At 37.2% G+C, this 13,926-nt stretch overlaps 1 protein-coding gene across 1 annotated transcript in view; it reads right to left on the bottom strand.

The window, feature by feature from the left end:
• LANCL2 (LanC like glutathione S-transferase 2) overlaps positions 1-13,926 on the bottom strand; it is a 56,911-nt gene that overhangs the window by 28,955 nt on the left and 14,030 nt on the right. Inside the window, exon 2 of the mRNA XM_068550238.1 lies at positions 9,355-9,472. Within this exon, the coding sequence (XP_068406339.1) occupies positions 9,355-9,472 (118 nt within the window). The remainder of the gene's footprint in view (positions 1-9,354; positions 9,473-13,926) is intronic.

Genomic DNA, 13,926 nt, shown 5'->3' with positions numbered 1-13,926 from the left:
TAGGGCTCTACAGCACGCAGGCTCTCTACTTGAGGCATGCGGGCTCCAGAGTGCACAGGCTCAGCAGTTGTGGTGTGTGGGCTCTCTAGCTGTGGTGCACGAGCTCTAGAGCACATGGGCTCAGGAGTTGCGGCACATGGGCTTAGTTACCCTGCGACACGTGGGATCTTAGTTCCCCAACCTGGGATTGAACCCGTGTCCCCTGCATTGGAAGGCAGATTCTTAACCACTGGACCACCAGGGAAGTCCCTAAAATGTCCTCTGTTTTAAGGCTTCCCGATTTCATTTATGTTTTTGTGCCCTTCTTCCCCTATCTGCAAACTTCTGTTCCAAATTAATGTCACTATAAAATTATGCCCATTACCTCAATCATATCTTGGCTAGTCCTCTAATACAGGAATCAGCAAATTTTTTTTCCATAAAAGGCCAGATAATAAACTTTAGGTTAGGCTTCAAGGGCCACATTTAGTCACTGTTGGGTTTTCTTTTATTTCAAAATTCTTAAGAATATAAATAAAAACCCTTCTTGGTTCAAGGCCTGTGAACAAACAGGCTGTATCCCAGATTTGGTCCATGAGCCACTGTTTGTCAACTACTACACTAGTAGAGTCCTCTGGAATGCTCTTGATAAAAATATTTCCTAGGTTCCTGTTATACCTTCTGTTATATTTCATATGCCTGGAGGGCAGTAACCTAGCTGGATTTAACATCTTATCTTCATATTTTCACTCCTGGAATATCTTGTAGGATGCTGGTGAACTTCTTTTTTAAAAAATATTTATTTATTTATTTGGCTGTGCCGGGTCTTAGCTGCAGCACATGGGATCTTAGCTGCGGCATGCAGGATCTAGTTCCCTGACCAGGGATCGAACCCAGGCCCCCTGTATTGGGAGCATGGATACTTAACCACTGGACCACCAGGGAAGCCCCTGCTGGTGAACTTCTGAATGTGGCCACTTAGAGGTTTGATACCAATGTGATTTTCTCCCTGTTGATATTTCTGTCATATACCTCCTCCTCAACTACTGACATCCCACACCACAGTGATACATTTCCTACAATTGATGAATTGACACTGACACATCATTTTCACCAAAAGCCCATAGTTTTTATTACGGTACACTCTTGGTGTTGTACATTCTGTGGGTCTGGACAAATGTATAATGAGATGTATCCACTACTGTACAATGATCCAGAGCAGTTTCACTGTCCTGAATATCCTCTGTGCTCTACCTATTCATCTGTCCTTCACGCTCTAGCTCACTGAAACCACTAACCATTTTTATTGTCTTCACAGTTATACATTCTCCAGAATATCATATAGTTGGAATCACATAGTATGTAGCCTTTACAGAATGTCTTCTTTCAATTAGAAATATACAATTTAAAATTTTAATTAATTAATTAATTTTTTGGCTGCATTGGGTCTACGTTGCTGTGCGTGGGCTTTCTCTAGTTGCCGCGAGTGGGGGCTACTCTTCGTTGCGGTGCACGGGCTTCTCATTGTGGCAGCTTCTCTTGTTGTGGAGCACGGGCTCTAGGCGTGCGGGCTTCAGTAGTTGTGGCACGCAGGCTCAGCAGCTGTGGCTCGTGGGCTCTAGAGTACAGGGTGAGTAGTTGTGGCGCATGCGCTTAGTTGCTCCGCGGCATGTGGGATCTTCCTGGACCAGGGCTGGAACCCGTGTCCCCTGCACTGGCAGGAGGATTCTTAACCACTGTGCCACCAGGGAAGCCCAGAAATATACATTTACGTTTCCTCCATGTCTTTTTGTGGCACACTTCCTTTTAAGTCTGTATAGTGTTTCCTTGTTTGGATGCACCATTTATTTATTCACTCACCCACTGAAGGACATCTTGGTTACTTCAAACTTTTGACAATTATGAATACAGTTGCTATAAACATTCACGTGCAGGTTTTTTGGTGGGCCTAAGATTTCAGTTCCTTTGGGTAAAAAAGAGCACAATTGCTGGCACATATGGTAAGGGTATGTTTAGTTGTGTTAAAAACTTCTGAACTGTCTTCCAGTGTGTCTGACTATTTTGCGTTTCCACCAGCGGTAAATGAGAGTTCTAGTTGTTGCACGTTGTCACCAGCATTTGGTACTGTCAGTGTTTTGAATTTTGGCAATTCTGTAATGACATAAGACGTTGAACATCTTCGTATACACTTACTTGCCACCTGTATATCTTTTCTGGTGAGGTGTCTGCTCATGCATTTTGCCTATTCTGTAATAAGCTTGTTCATTTCTTACTGTTAAGCTTTAAGAGTTCTTTGTTTATGCTGCGTAAAAGTCCATTATCAGATATGTCTTTTGCAATTATTTTTTCCTTGTCAGTGGCTTGTCTCATTTCTCTTTCGCAGGTAGTTTTTAATTTTAAAAAAGCCCAGATTATCATTTACAGGGATACCTCATTTCACTGTGCTTCACTTTACTGCACTTCCCAGATGTTGTGTTTTTTGCAAATTGTAGTTTTGTGGCAACTATGAATTGAGCAAGTCTGTCAGAGTCATTTTTCCAATAGGATTTGCTCACTTTGTGTCTCTGTGTCACATTTTGGCAATTCTCACAATACTTCAAACCCTCAACCAGCAAAAAAGACTGACTCACTGAATGCTTAGATGATGGTTAGCATTTTTTAGCAATATTTTAAAATTAACATATGTACATTGTTCTTTTTGGACATGATACTATTGCACAATGTACTGTAAACATAACTTTTATATGCACTGAGAAACGAAAAAATTCATATGACTCACTTTATTGCAATACTCACTTTATTGTGGTAGTCTGGAACTGAACCCACAATATCCCCAAGGTATGCCTGTATTTCTTTCACAGATCACATCTTTGGTGTTGTATCTAAAAAGTCAGTGCCATACCAAAGGCCACCTATGTTTTTTCCTGTGTTATCTTCTAGGACTTTTATAGTCTTGAATTTCATGTTTAGGTCTATGATCCATTTTGAGCTAATTCTTTTGAAAGGTATCTAGATTCATTCGTTACATGTGGATGCCCAGTTGCTCTAGAACCATTTGTTGAAATGACCATCTTCACTACACTGCATTGCCTTTGCTCCTTTGTCAAAGATCAGTAGCTATATTTATGTGGGTCTATATCTGGGCTCTCTTTTCTGTTCTACTCTTTCACCAGTACTACACTGGTTTGGTTATTGTAGCTTACAAGTCTTATAAGTCTTAAAGTCAGATAGTGTCATGTCCCCAACTTTGTTCTTTTCCTTCAATATTGAGTGGGATATTCTGGGTATCTTTCTTCTCCATATAAACTTTAGAATCAGTCTATTGATATACACAAAATAACCTGCTGGAATTTTGATTGGCACTGCATTGAATCTATAGATCAAGTTGGGACGAATTGACATCTTGACAATATTGAGTCTTCCTATCCAAGAATATGGAATATCTCTCTTTAGTTCCCCTTTGATATCTTTCATTAAGAGTTTTGTAGTTTACCTCAGATAGATTTTGTATATATTTTGTTAGACTTATACCTAAGTATTTTGGGGGGATGCTAATGTAAACAGTATTGTGTTTTCTACTTCAAATTTCACTTATTCATTGCTGGTATATATAATAAAGCAATTGACTTTTGTATATTTACCTCCTATCCTGCAACCCTGCTATAACTGTTTATTAGTTCCAGGAGATTATTTTGTTGTTGATTCTTTCTGATTTTCTACATAGAACAGCATGTGATCTGCAAAGGCAATTTTATTTCTTCCTCCCCCATCCATACACCTTTTATTTCCTTTTCTTGTCTTAATACATTAGCTAGGACTTCAAATATGATGCTGAGAGCAATGGTGAGAGGGAACATCCTTACCTTGTTGCTGATCTTAGCAGGAAAGCTCTGAGTGTTTTACCATTAAATACAATGTACGTTTTTTTGTGGATGATCTTAACCAAGTTGAAGATGTTCCCGTCTATTCATAGTTTGCTGAGATTTTTAAATCACGAATAGCCACTGGATTTTGTCAAATGCTTTTTCTGCATCTATTTATATGATGTGATTTTTTTCTTGTTTAATCCCACTCCACTTTCAAATATTACTCTACCACTTCATGGGTAGAGCAAGTACCTTATAATAATAAAATATTCCTAATTCCTTCCTCCTACCTCTTGTATCTTGCTGTCATTCATTTTACTTATACATAATATGTACATATTAACATATAAGTATATGCATACATATAAACATATACTTAAGCATATGTAATTGAACACATTATTGCTATTATTTTTGAACACACATTTTGATCTGTTAAATCATCTGAGAATAAGAAAAGTTTTTATTTTGCCTTCACTTATTCATACTCTGAAGTTCTTCCCTTTTTTAACATAGATCCAAGTATCTAACCGATACCATTTTCCTTCTCAGAAGGATTTGGCTTACCATTTCTTGAAAATCAAGTCTAATGGCCACAAATTCCCTTGCTTTTTGTTTGAGAAAGCTTTTATTTCTCCTTCACTTTTAAGGATAATTTTGCAAGGTACAAAATTCTAGGATTTTTATTTATTTATTTTTTAACTCTCAATACTTTAAGTATTTCACCCCACTCTTATCTTGCTTACATTGTTGCTGAACAGAAGTCTGGTGTAATTCTGATCCTTGCTTTTCTATAATAGGGCAGTTTTTTCGTGTTCTTTCAAGATTTTAAAAAAATTTTTTATTGGAATATAGGTGATTTACAATGTTGTGTTAGTTTCAGTTGTACAGCAAAGTGAATCAGTTATACATATATCCACTCTTTTTTAGATTCTTCTCCCATATAGGCCATTACAGAGTATTAAGTAGAGTTCCCTGTGCTATACAATACGTCCTTATTAGTTATCTATTTTAATATATGGTAGTGTGTACATGTCAACCCCAATCTCCCAATTTATCCCTCCCTCCCCCCTTTCCCCTCTGGTAATCATAAGTTTGTTTTCTACATCTATGACTCTATTTGTTTTGTAAATAAGTTCATTTGTACCCTTTTTTTTTAGATTCCGCATATAAGCAATAAGATATTTGTCTTTCTCTGTCTGAATTACTTCACTCAGTACGACAATCTCTAGGTCCATCCATGTTGCTGCGAAAGGCATTATTTCATTCTTTTTTATGGCTGAGTAATATTCCATCGTATATATGTACCACAGCCTCTTCATCCATTCCTCTGTCAATGGACATTTAGGTTGCTTCCATGTCCTGGCTATTGTAAACAGTGCTGCAATGAACACTGGGGAGCATGTATCTCTTTCAAGATTTTTTATCTTTGGTTTTATGAAGTTTGGATATTACATGCCTAGATGCAGGTTTTTTGTTTCTTTGTTCTTTGTTTTTGGCATTTATCCTCTTTGGTATTCTCTGAGCTTCCTGGACCTGTGGTTTAGTGTGTATTAATTTGGAAAAATTCCTGGTCATTATTGTTTCAAATATTGTTTCTGATTCTGTTTCTTTTCCTTCTGGTATTACCATTTCACTAGTGTTAAACCTTCTGTCATTGTTCCCTAGTTCTTGGATATTGGTTTTTTGGGGTTTTTTTTCAGCTTTTTTTCAGTTTTAGAAGTTTCTACTGCCATATCCTCAAGCTCAGTGATTCTTTCCCTAGCTGTGTCTAGTCTACTAAATGAGCCCATCAAAGGAATTCTTCATTTGTTATAGTGTATTTGATTTCTAGCATTTATGTTCAATTCCTTCTTAGGATTTACATCTCTCTGCTTACATTATCCATGGGTTCTTGCAGGTTGTCTACTTTTTTCATTAAATCCTTAGCATATCATCATAGTATTTAAAAATTCCTGGTTTGATAATTCCAACATTCCTGCCATATCTCATTCTGGTTCTGATGTTTGTTTAGTCTCCTCAAACTGGTTTGTTTTTGCCTTTCAGTATGTCTTGTAATTTTTTCATTGAAAGGTGGACATAATGTACTGGGTAAAAGAAACTGCACAAATAGTCCTCTAGTAATGGAGTGGTAAGGAGTCGGGGAGTGGAAGCGTTCTATGGTCCTATGACCAGGTCTCAGTGTTTTGATGAACATGTGCCCCTGGACCATGAACTCCACCAGTGCTTCTCAGTGTCTTCTTCCCCTTAGGTTGGACAGAATGGCTAGAGGGAGCTGGAGTTGGCTACTACCCTTCCTCCAGGTAGGGTAGTTTCTGATAAAACTCCAGTAGGCGAGGCTCTGGTAAAATAGTTTCTCCTGAAGGCTGGCCTTGTTAAGAACAGAACGCTCTAGCATATTTCAAAATGGTTCCTTTTCCCCTCCCGCAACCAGAGGCATGAGGGGATTTTTCTCCAATATTCACAGTGAGGACCTGGGATAACTCCGAAGTTAACCTCACAAAAGTGTGGATGCCTCCCTATGACTGGGTCCTCCTAGAGTTTTTTTAACTCTCATATTTGCCCACACTGAGCTTCTAGCAATTAATCAATTACAGTTTAGGCTCCTGTGGAGGTTTCTCCTTGTAGGTCTCTGCTCCAGTAAATTCTGATTTTCTGAATCTCCCTGTCTATTGCTATTTTTGGTGTAGCCGTTTGTCATGTAACCCCACTTCTCTGATGGATCTTAGAAACTTTATTGATTTTTCAGTTAGTTCAGTTTTTAACTTGTTAGGACAAAGTGGTGACTTCTAAATTCCTTACACATCAGACCAGAAACTGGAAGTTTTTCTCCAGTTTGATTTTCTTCCTTTTATGGTATTGCTGTGTCTTCTGTGGTGCCAGTTCTTTCTTCAACTCCTTGCAATTTGGTCCTCATTTCTGAAGTGATTTTGCCTTTTCCTTTAATTTCTCTTCTTAGTTCTGTCAATTCTTATTTCACATCACCTTTCTGTCTTGCCATCTCTTCTCTGAGTTACTTTATTTCTGCACTGTGACTATACTGCATAATTAACTTACAAAATTAATGTTGAAAGTGCTGCCCTTTTTCTCCATCTTGTAGTAGAATTTTCCTGGTGTGTTTTCTTCTGCTGACAAAATCTGATTTTCTTTTTTCTTTTTCCTAACATTATGTAAATAATTGTTGATTTTTTTTCTTAAATTCAAAACAGATGGATTTTTCTGGATCAACTATTAACAGGAAGAGGAAAATGGTTAGGGTAGTTGTAATCTGAAAGGCATCCTCTTCTTAGTAAGTGATGAACAGTTTAGTTAATAAATGATGACTTTTGGTAGCCAGATTTCCTTTGAGTCTCATATTCTTTCTTGTTTGAGGAGGGCCCCTATCATTGCTGTTTCTCTCCTTACCTACACCATTTGCCAGTGCCACCAGGAATGCAGCTTCTGCTTCGTAAGTTAATCCTCTCTTTTTCAGAATAGTGCTTTTTTACAAAGTCTAAAATAAAACCTGTTCCCTGTATACCCTAAATACCTTTTTTCTCTGCTTTGTCCAGCATTACTTGCCCACTTTGCACTCAGATACACCCTCAAAAGATCCCCCTTTTGTTGAACAAAAGGTCATTTCAACAAATGGTACCAACACTCCATTGGAGGAAAAGGGTGTGTCTCACTCCTTCCGGGAATAATTACTCGTTAATTGGCAAAGTGGGGAATGGTGGGACAGATTTTGCCACCCCTGGATCCTTTGTCTTTCTTCACCGGCTCTGCCACTGTGACTTTCCATAGTCATTCTGGATGCTATTTGTTTTTCACCCCTTATTATTTGTGTATATTCTCTATCTCACATTTTGCTAAAGGGATAAATTTTGGGTGCTTCATTTATTCTTCTTATATTATACAGTTTTATACAGTTCTTCTTACACAGTTTTAGGAGAAAAGACAGGGAGGTATGGGTCTAAGTGGACTCCATACTGCTACATGAACCCCAAAGCCCTAAATATTATTTGAAATCATTCAAACCAAATACTTCCATGATGGCTCTCTCAGTGATTCCAAAAAATGACAACAACTGGGGTTTTTAAAGAAATAGTGATTCTTAGAATCCTCCCCCCAGAGTTCCTGATTTAACTGTCCTGGGGTGAAGGCTGATAGTCTTTATTATAAAGCTCTCTGGATAATTCTGATGCACAGCCAACTTGGGACCTAACAATCATGGAGTTAAAACCCCTTTTCAACAAGAAGAAATGCTTTAAGTAAAAGACTTTATAGGGGGAAAACTGTGCTACTAATAACTGTTATTTTTCCTTTCAAGATAAACTTATTCTCTGTATTTTACTTCAAGTTAGCCAAAACTATTTACTTTTACATTTAGGGGACTTCCCTGGTGGTCAGTTGGCTAAGACTCTGCGCTCCCAATGCAGGGGGTCCGGGTTCGACCCCTGGTCAGGGAACTAGATCCCATATGCCATAACTAAGAGTTCGCATGCTGCAACTAAAGATCCCGCATGCTGCAACTAAGACCCAACCCAGCCAAATAAATAAATAAATAAATATTTTTAAAAAATTACACTTAGGATAAGTTTCTTTGGCTCTGTAAGAGAACTAGCTCCATGTCTGTCTGGGTATAAAAGTTTGAAAAATTCAATTCTAGTGTTACTATGTAATATTGTATTGATAACAGGCAAATAATAAATAAAGCATTGCATAAATGAGTACAAATATAAACACAAATAATAAAAAAGATCAGGGCCATCAAGTTTGGGCGTGCACTGCAAAAACAAGTGCCAGCTCCTGGTGATTCCAACATGTACACTTGTGTCCATACTGTTCACTGATTAAACTATAAAAACTTAGCAAGAAAAGGCTATAAATTTATATGTGAATTGTCAAGAGCAATGCTCATACTGCAGTCTAATCCCTCAGAACAAGGTCTGTCTCATTTCTTTTATATTCCCTAAATAGCTATGACAATATTATGGCTACATGGTAAAACAATAAAAAGAATGTAAAGATTAGTTAAGGCAAATTAATTTTGAAATTAAGTTTTTTGATGTGAAATGTATTACTGGTTGCTTGTTTAATTATTATTATTAGAATCAAAATCAAAATCTTTATGTGTACAAATGATGTAAATGAGTACAAAAAGTAGGTTAAATCGTTCATACGTATCGGGCCAGAGAAATCACACAAATACATCTTGCCGCAAAGATCAAAGACCCAAAAGCAAACAAAAAAGCTGATCTTAACACATTTTCAAAAACAGCCATATATTAGGTCAGATAGTTAATGTTACAAAAATATGACATACAAACTCATATGCCATTCAAACTTCAGGCAGAAAGAATTTCTTTAGAAATAAAATTACAAAGCATCTCATCAATGAAGATAGCTCAAGACTTCTTTTAAAAGGTATAAACCTTTGACTTTTAAAAGAAAAAGAATTCAGATCCAAGGCTTACATATCATAATCCAAAAATAAAACATACCAATTACTTATATCCCATAGTCTTACCTGTCCAACCAGTATAAGCAGAGCAATCATGTGGATCCGCTGTCTTCAGCCCTTCTTCCATTTGCTGTAGAAGATCTTTAATTTTGGTCTGGATCCGCCTTGTGAAATTATTAATAATCTGAGAACCAAAAGAAAACATAAAATTAAATTGCACAAGAACAGGACAATGTTGTAGTAACTAACAGTCTAAGTTGTAAAAACAAACAGACAGAAATTATATTACCTGGCCCATTTCAATGTTTCATTGGTTGGAGGGAGTCTACCTTGGTTTTATAAGGTAAGTTTTAAAATGAGAGAATGCCCTATACGGACTCTAAGTCATAAGGAGAATTAGAATGCCCTATACAGACTCTAGGTCATAAGGAGAATTAGAATGCCCTAATTGTAGAATCACAAAAAATAAGTTGCAGAAATCAAAGGAAAAAACTAAAAAACAAAAAAAGAGGAAAGAGATGTATTTGACTACACAAACATTTTAACTTCCTTAAGTTAAAAAACATGAGATGGTTTAAAAGTCAATGACAAGGGGAAATATGTGCAATATAAAATATTATAAATAAAAAGACTATATAACAATATAGAAATACACTTAAAATTATCAATGTACCTTATAAAAAGAAAAAAAATCAAATGACAGGCATATGCAAAAATGTTCAATCACTTAGTAATTAATGAAATGCAAATAAATACAAATACTATGGTTTGCCTATCAGATTAACAAATAATAAAAAAATTTAAAAATGTTAACCCCCAAGGCTGCCAGGAGCTAATATAACAGGTATTCTTATTCACTGCTGGTGATCTTTCTCAAGGGAAATTTATCAGTATTCTTAAACATGTAGTTGACAGTGTTGTCCAGATTTTTCTGCCTTTGATGATTTTTGAAGACTCCAGTTGTTACATCAATTGCTGAGGTGTATTAAAATCTCCAGTTGTGACTGTGAAATTGTCTGTTTCTCCCTTTAATTCTGCTTTTTTTCCCTTTAGTGTACTTGTAGTTCTGTTATTTGGCATAGACAAATCTAGGAATGCTAGACCTTCCTGACAGATTTTATCATAAAGAAACATCCCTCTGCGGGACTACAGGGAAAATGTTTTCATGTTACCGGACAGTTAGGGTTTTCAGGCCAAATTTTACTGAAATTTGGGATTCTGGACTAAAAGCAACCTTAGGAATTAAGTTACAATCGTATACATTGTAAAAGCCCCGCCCCAGAGGGATGTGTCTACATTTCAAAGGGGATGAGAAGCTAGAGCAGGGAGACCCTTCCCAGTCATAGAACTGAAGACAAATGGGCCTGTCTTTTCACAGAGAGATTTATTTATTTTCCAAAGACTGATATTTCCAATGAAACTCTCTCAGAAAGGGAAGGAGAGACAGTTGTCTCCTTCCCTTTTATAAAAAGCACAGAAACCTTATTTTTCTTCAGTCTTTGCCTACAGTACAGACTTTGTGTATGTAGGACATCTGACCTGGCTTTCACTGCCAAAGAGGTAAGACGTGAGACTCAGGGAACCACTCGCTGGTTATTTTCTGTCTAGTAAATAAGAAATCTCTGATCCAGAAACCTCTTGTGTACATTCAGGAAAAAATTAATAAGTATAAATATTGAAAACCTAAACCAGGGTAATATCAACATCATGGCAGTACAACACATCCCTTGTTTTTGTTTTCCCCTTTAACAACAAAAATCAGGCATCCATCCACCAACGGAAGTGCCTTAGTGTGAGCTGTGGAATGCAGCACCATACACCAAGGGACCCACGGCAAATCTAGCCCACTAGAGAACGAGGTAATAAGCAGAGAGACTTCAGTACCAGCTGTGAAACCTACAGGAGACTGAATCGGTTCCAGCCCCTCAGCTACAGTCTGGGAGTGCAGGCAGAACAGTGACTTAGGCAGTCACCTTCGGATGAGACAGCCTTTGTGGTACTCCAGATTTCCAGAGAAGAAGTACCAACACTCCATTGGAGGAAAAAGAAAAAAAGGAGTTTGGATCCACTCAAGTGGGTTAGAGGAACAGCTTGTCTCTGCCGGCATCACCTAATGTTCAGGTATAGCATATGGCTAAATAGATGGCCCGTGATTTCTCCTGCTGGGGAAAGGGAGAGCCACTGAGTGACTGCCCGGTTTCTAAATCTGTGCAGGACTCTGCTGAAGAGACCTATTTCTCTCCTTTCTCATAATGCATCCAGAGCATTACAGAGGGAGTCCAGGCCTGGGGAGAGAGAGCAAGTCAGAGAGCAGCATATAAGATTTCCAGGGCATTAAAGGAATGTAGCTCCGGCTGGTCCATTTTGGACTCTACCAGGAACATGAAAAATCAAGAAGACATGACATCACCAAAAGATCACAATAATCTTCCAGTGACCAAACGTAAAGACATAAAAATCTAATATTTACACAATAAAGAATTCAAAATAGCTGTTTTAAGGAAACTCAATGAGCTATAAAACACAGAAAGACAATTTAATGAAATTTAAAAAAACAGTATGTGATGAAAGTGAGAAATTTAACAAAGAAATAGAAATCATTGAAAAAAGAAACAAACAGAAATTCTGGAGCTTAAGAATTTAATGAATGAAATGAAAAATGCAATAGAGAGCATCAAAAGCAGGCAGATCATATAGAAGACAGAATCAACAATATAGATAGGAACTTTGAAAGAACCCAGTCTGAAGAGTAAAAAGAAAAAAGAATAAAAAAGAGTGAAGAAAGCCGACATGATCTATGAGACATCCTCAAAAAACCAACAGCCAAATCGTTAGAGTTTCAGAAGGAAAAGTGAGGGAGAAAGGGGGCAGAAAACTTATTTAAATAAATAACGGCTGGGAACTTTCCAAACCTGGGAAGAGATTTGGACATCAAGTTCATGAAGCTAATAAACAGATTACCCCATTACTTCAACCCAAAATGTCCTTCTCCAAGACACATTGTAGTAAACCTATCAAAAATCAAACACAAAAAGAGAAACCTAAAGAAAGCAAGAGAAAAAGAAGACTGTAACCTACAAAGGAACCTCCAATGGGACATCAGTGAATTTCTCAGCAGAAATCTTACAAGCCAGGAGAGAGTGGGATGATATACTCAAAGTGATGAAAGAAAAAATTAAAAAATAAAAAATACTCCATTTGGGGACTCCATGTGGGGACTTTCCTGGCGGTCCAGGGGTTAAGACTCTGCGCTTCCACTACAGGGGGCACAGGTTCGATCCTTGATCGCGGAACTAAGATCCTGCAGGCCGTGCAGCACGGCCAAAAATTTAAAAAAAAACAGAAACAAAAACAAAAAACTCCCTGTGGCAAAGTTATCCTTCCGGAATGAAGGAGAAATAAAGACTTCCCCAGACAAAGGCTGAGGTAATTCATCATCACTCGATCTGTCTAACAAGGAATGCTGAAGGAAGTTCTTCAAGCTGAAATGAGAGGAGGCTAACTAGTAACGTGAAACATAAAAAATACACTGATCGAGATAAATATAAAATCAAATTCAGAACACTGCAATATGATGGTGTGTTAACACTTAACACTAGTATAAAGATTAGAACTAGAGTATCAAAAGTAACTATAGCTACTATAATTTGCGGATGAACATACAATATGGAAAGAGGCAAACTGTGACATAAAAAAACATAAAAGGTGGAAGAGTAAAAGGGTAGGTGTTTCGTATGAGATTAAAATTAAGCTGCTATCAGAGTAAAATAGACTATTATAGCTATAAGATGTTTTATGTAGCTCATGAAAATCACAAAGCAAAAAATTTGAGTAGACTCCCAAAAGATAAAGACGAGGGAATCAGAAGCATACAACGGTGGGAAATCACCAATTCACAAAGGAATCCAGCAAGAGTCAAAAAGGAACAAGAAAACTACAAAACAGCCAGAAAGCAATTAAAAAGATGGCACTAGTAAGTCCTCACATATCCATAATCACTCTAAATATAAGTAGATTGAACTTCTAATAAAAGGCAAAGAATGGCTGGATGAATAAAAAACAAGACCCAACTATAAGCTGCCTACAAAAGACTCACTTCAGCTTTAAGAACACACATAGCTCAAAGTGAAAGGATGGAAAAAGACATTCCACAAAGTGGAAACCAAAAGAAAGCAGGGGTAGCTGTATTTATATCAGACAAAATGACCTTAAGTAAAAAACAGTCACATGAAACAAAGGTCATTATATAAAGATAAAGGGGTCAACTCCTCTGAAAAAGACATTAACAATCGGAAATACATATGCACTCAACACCAGAGCAACTAAATATATTAAACAAATAATACCAGAGCTAAAGGGAGAAACAGACAACAATACAACAATAATAGAGGACTTCGATACCACACTGTCAGCAATGGGTAGGTCATCCAGTCAGAAAATCACTAAGGAAACACTGGACTTGAACCATACGTTAGACCAAATGAACCCAATAGACATATATAAGACGTTCAGTCCAACAACAGAATATACATTCTTCTCAAGTACACACAGAATATTCTTAAGGATAGATCATATGACAGGGCACAGAACAGGTCTTAACCAAATTTAGAAGACTGAAATCATACCAAGTATCTTTAC

Source organism: Eschrichtius robustus, chromosome 8, assembly GCF_028021215.1.
Source record: "Eschrichtius robustus isolate mEscRob2 chromosome 8, mEscRob2.pri, whole genome shotgun sequence".
Lineage (NCBI taxonomy): Eukaryota > Metazoa > Chordata > Mammalia > Artiodactyla > Eschrichtiidae > Eschrichtius > Eschrichtius robustus.
This window is presented reverse-complemented; position numbering and strand designations above follow the sequence as displayed.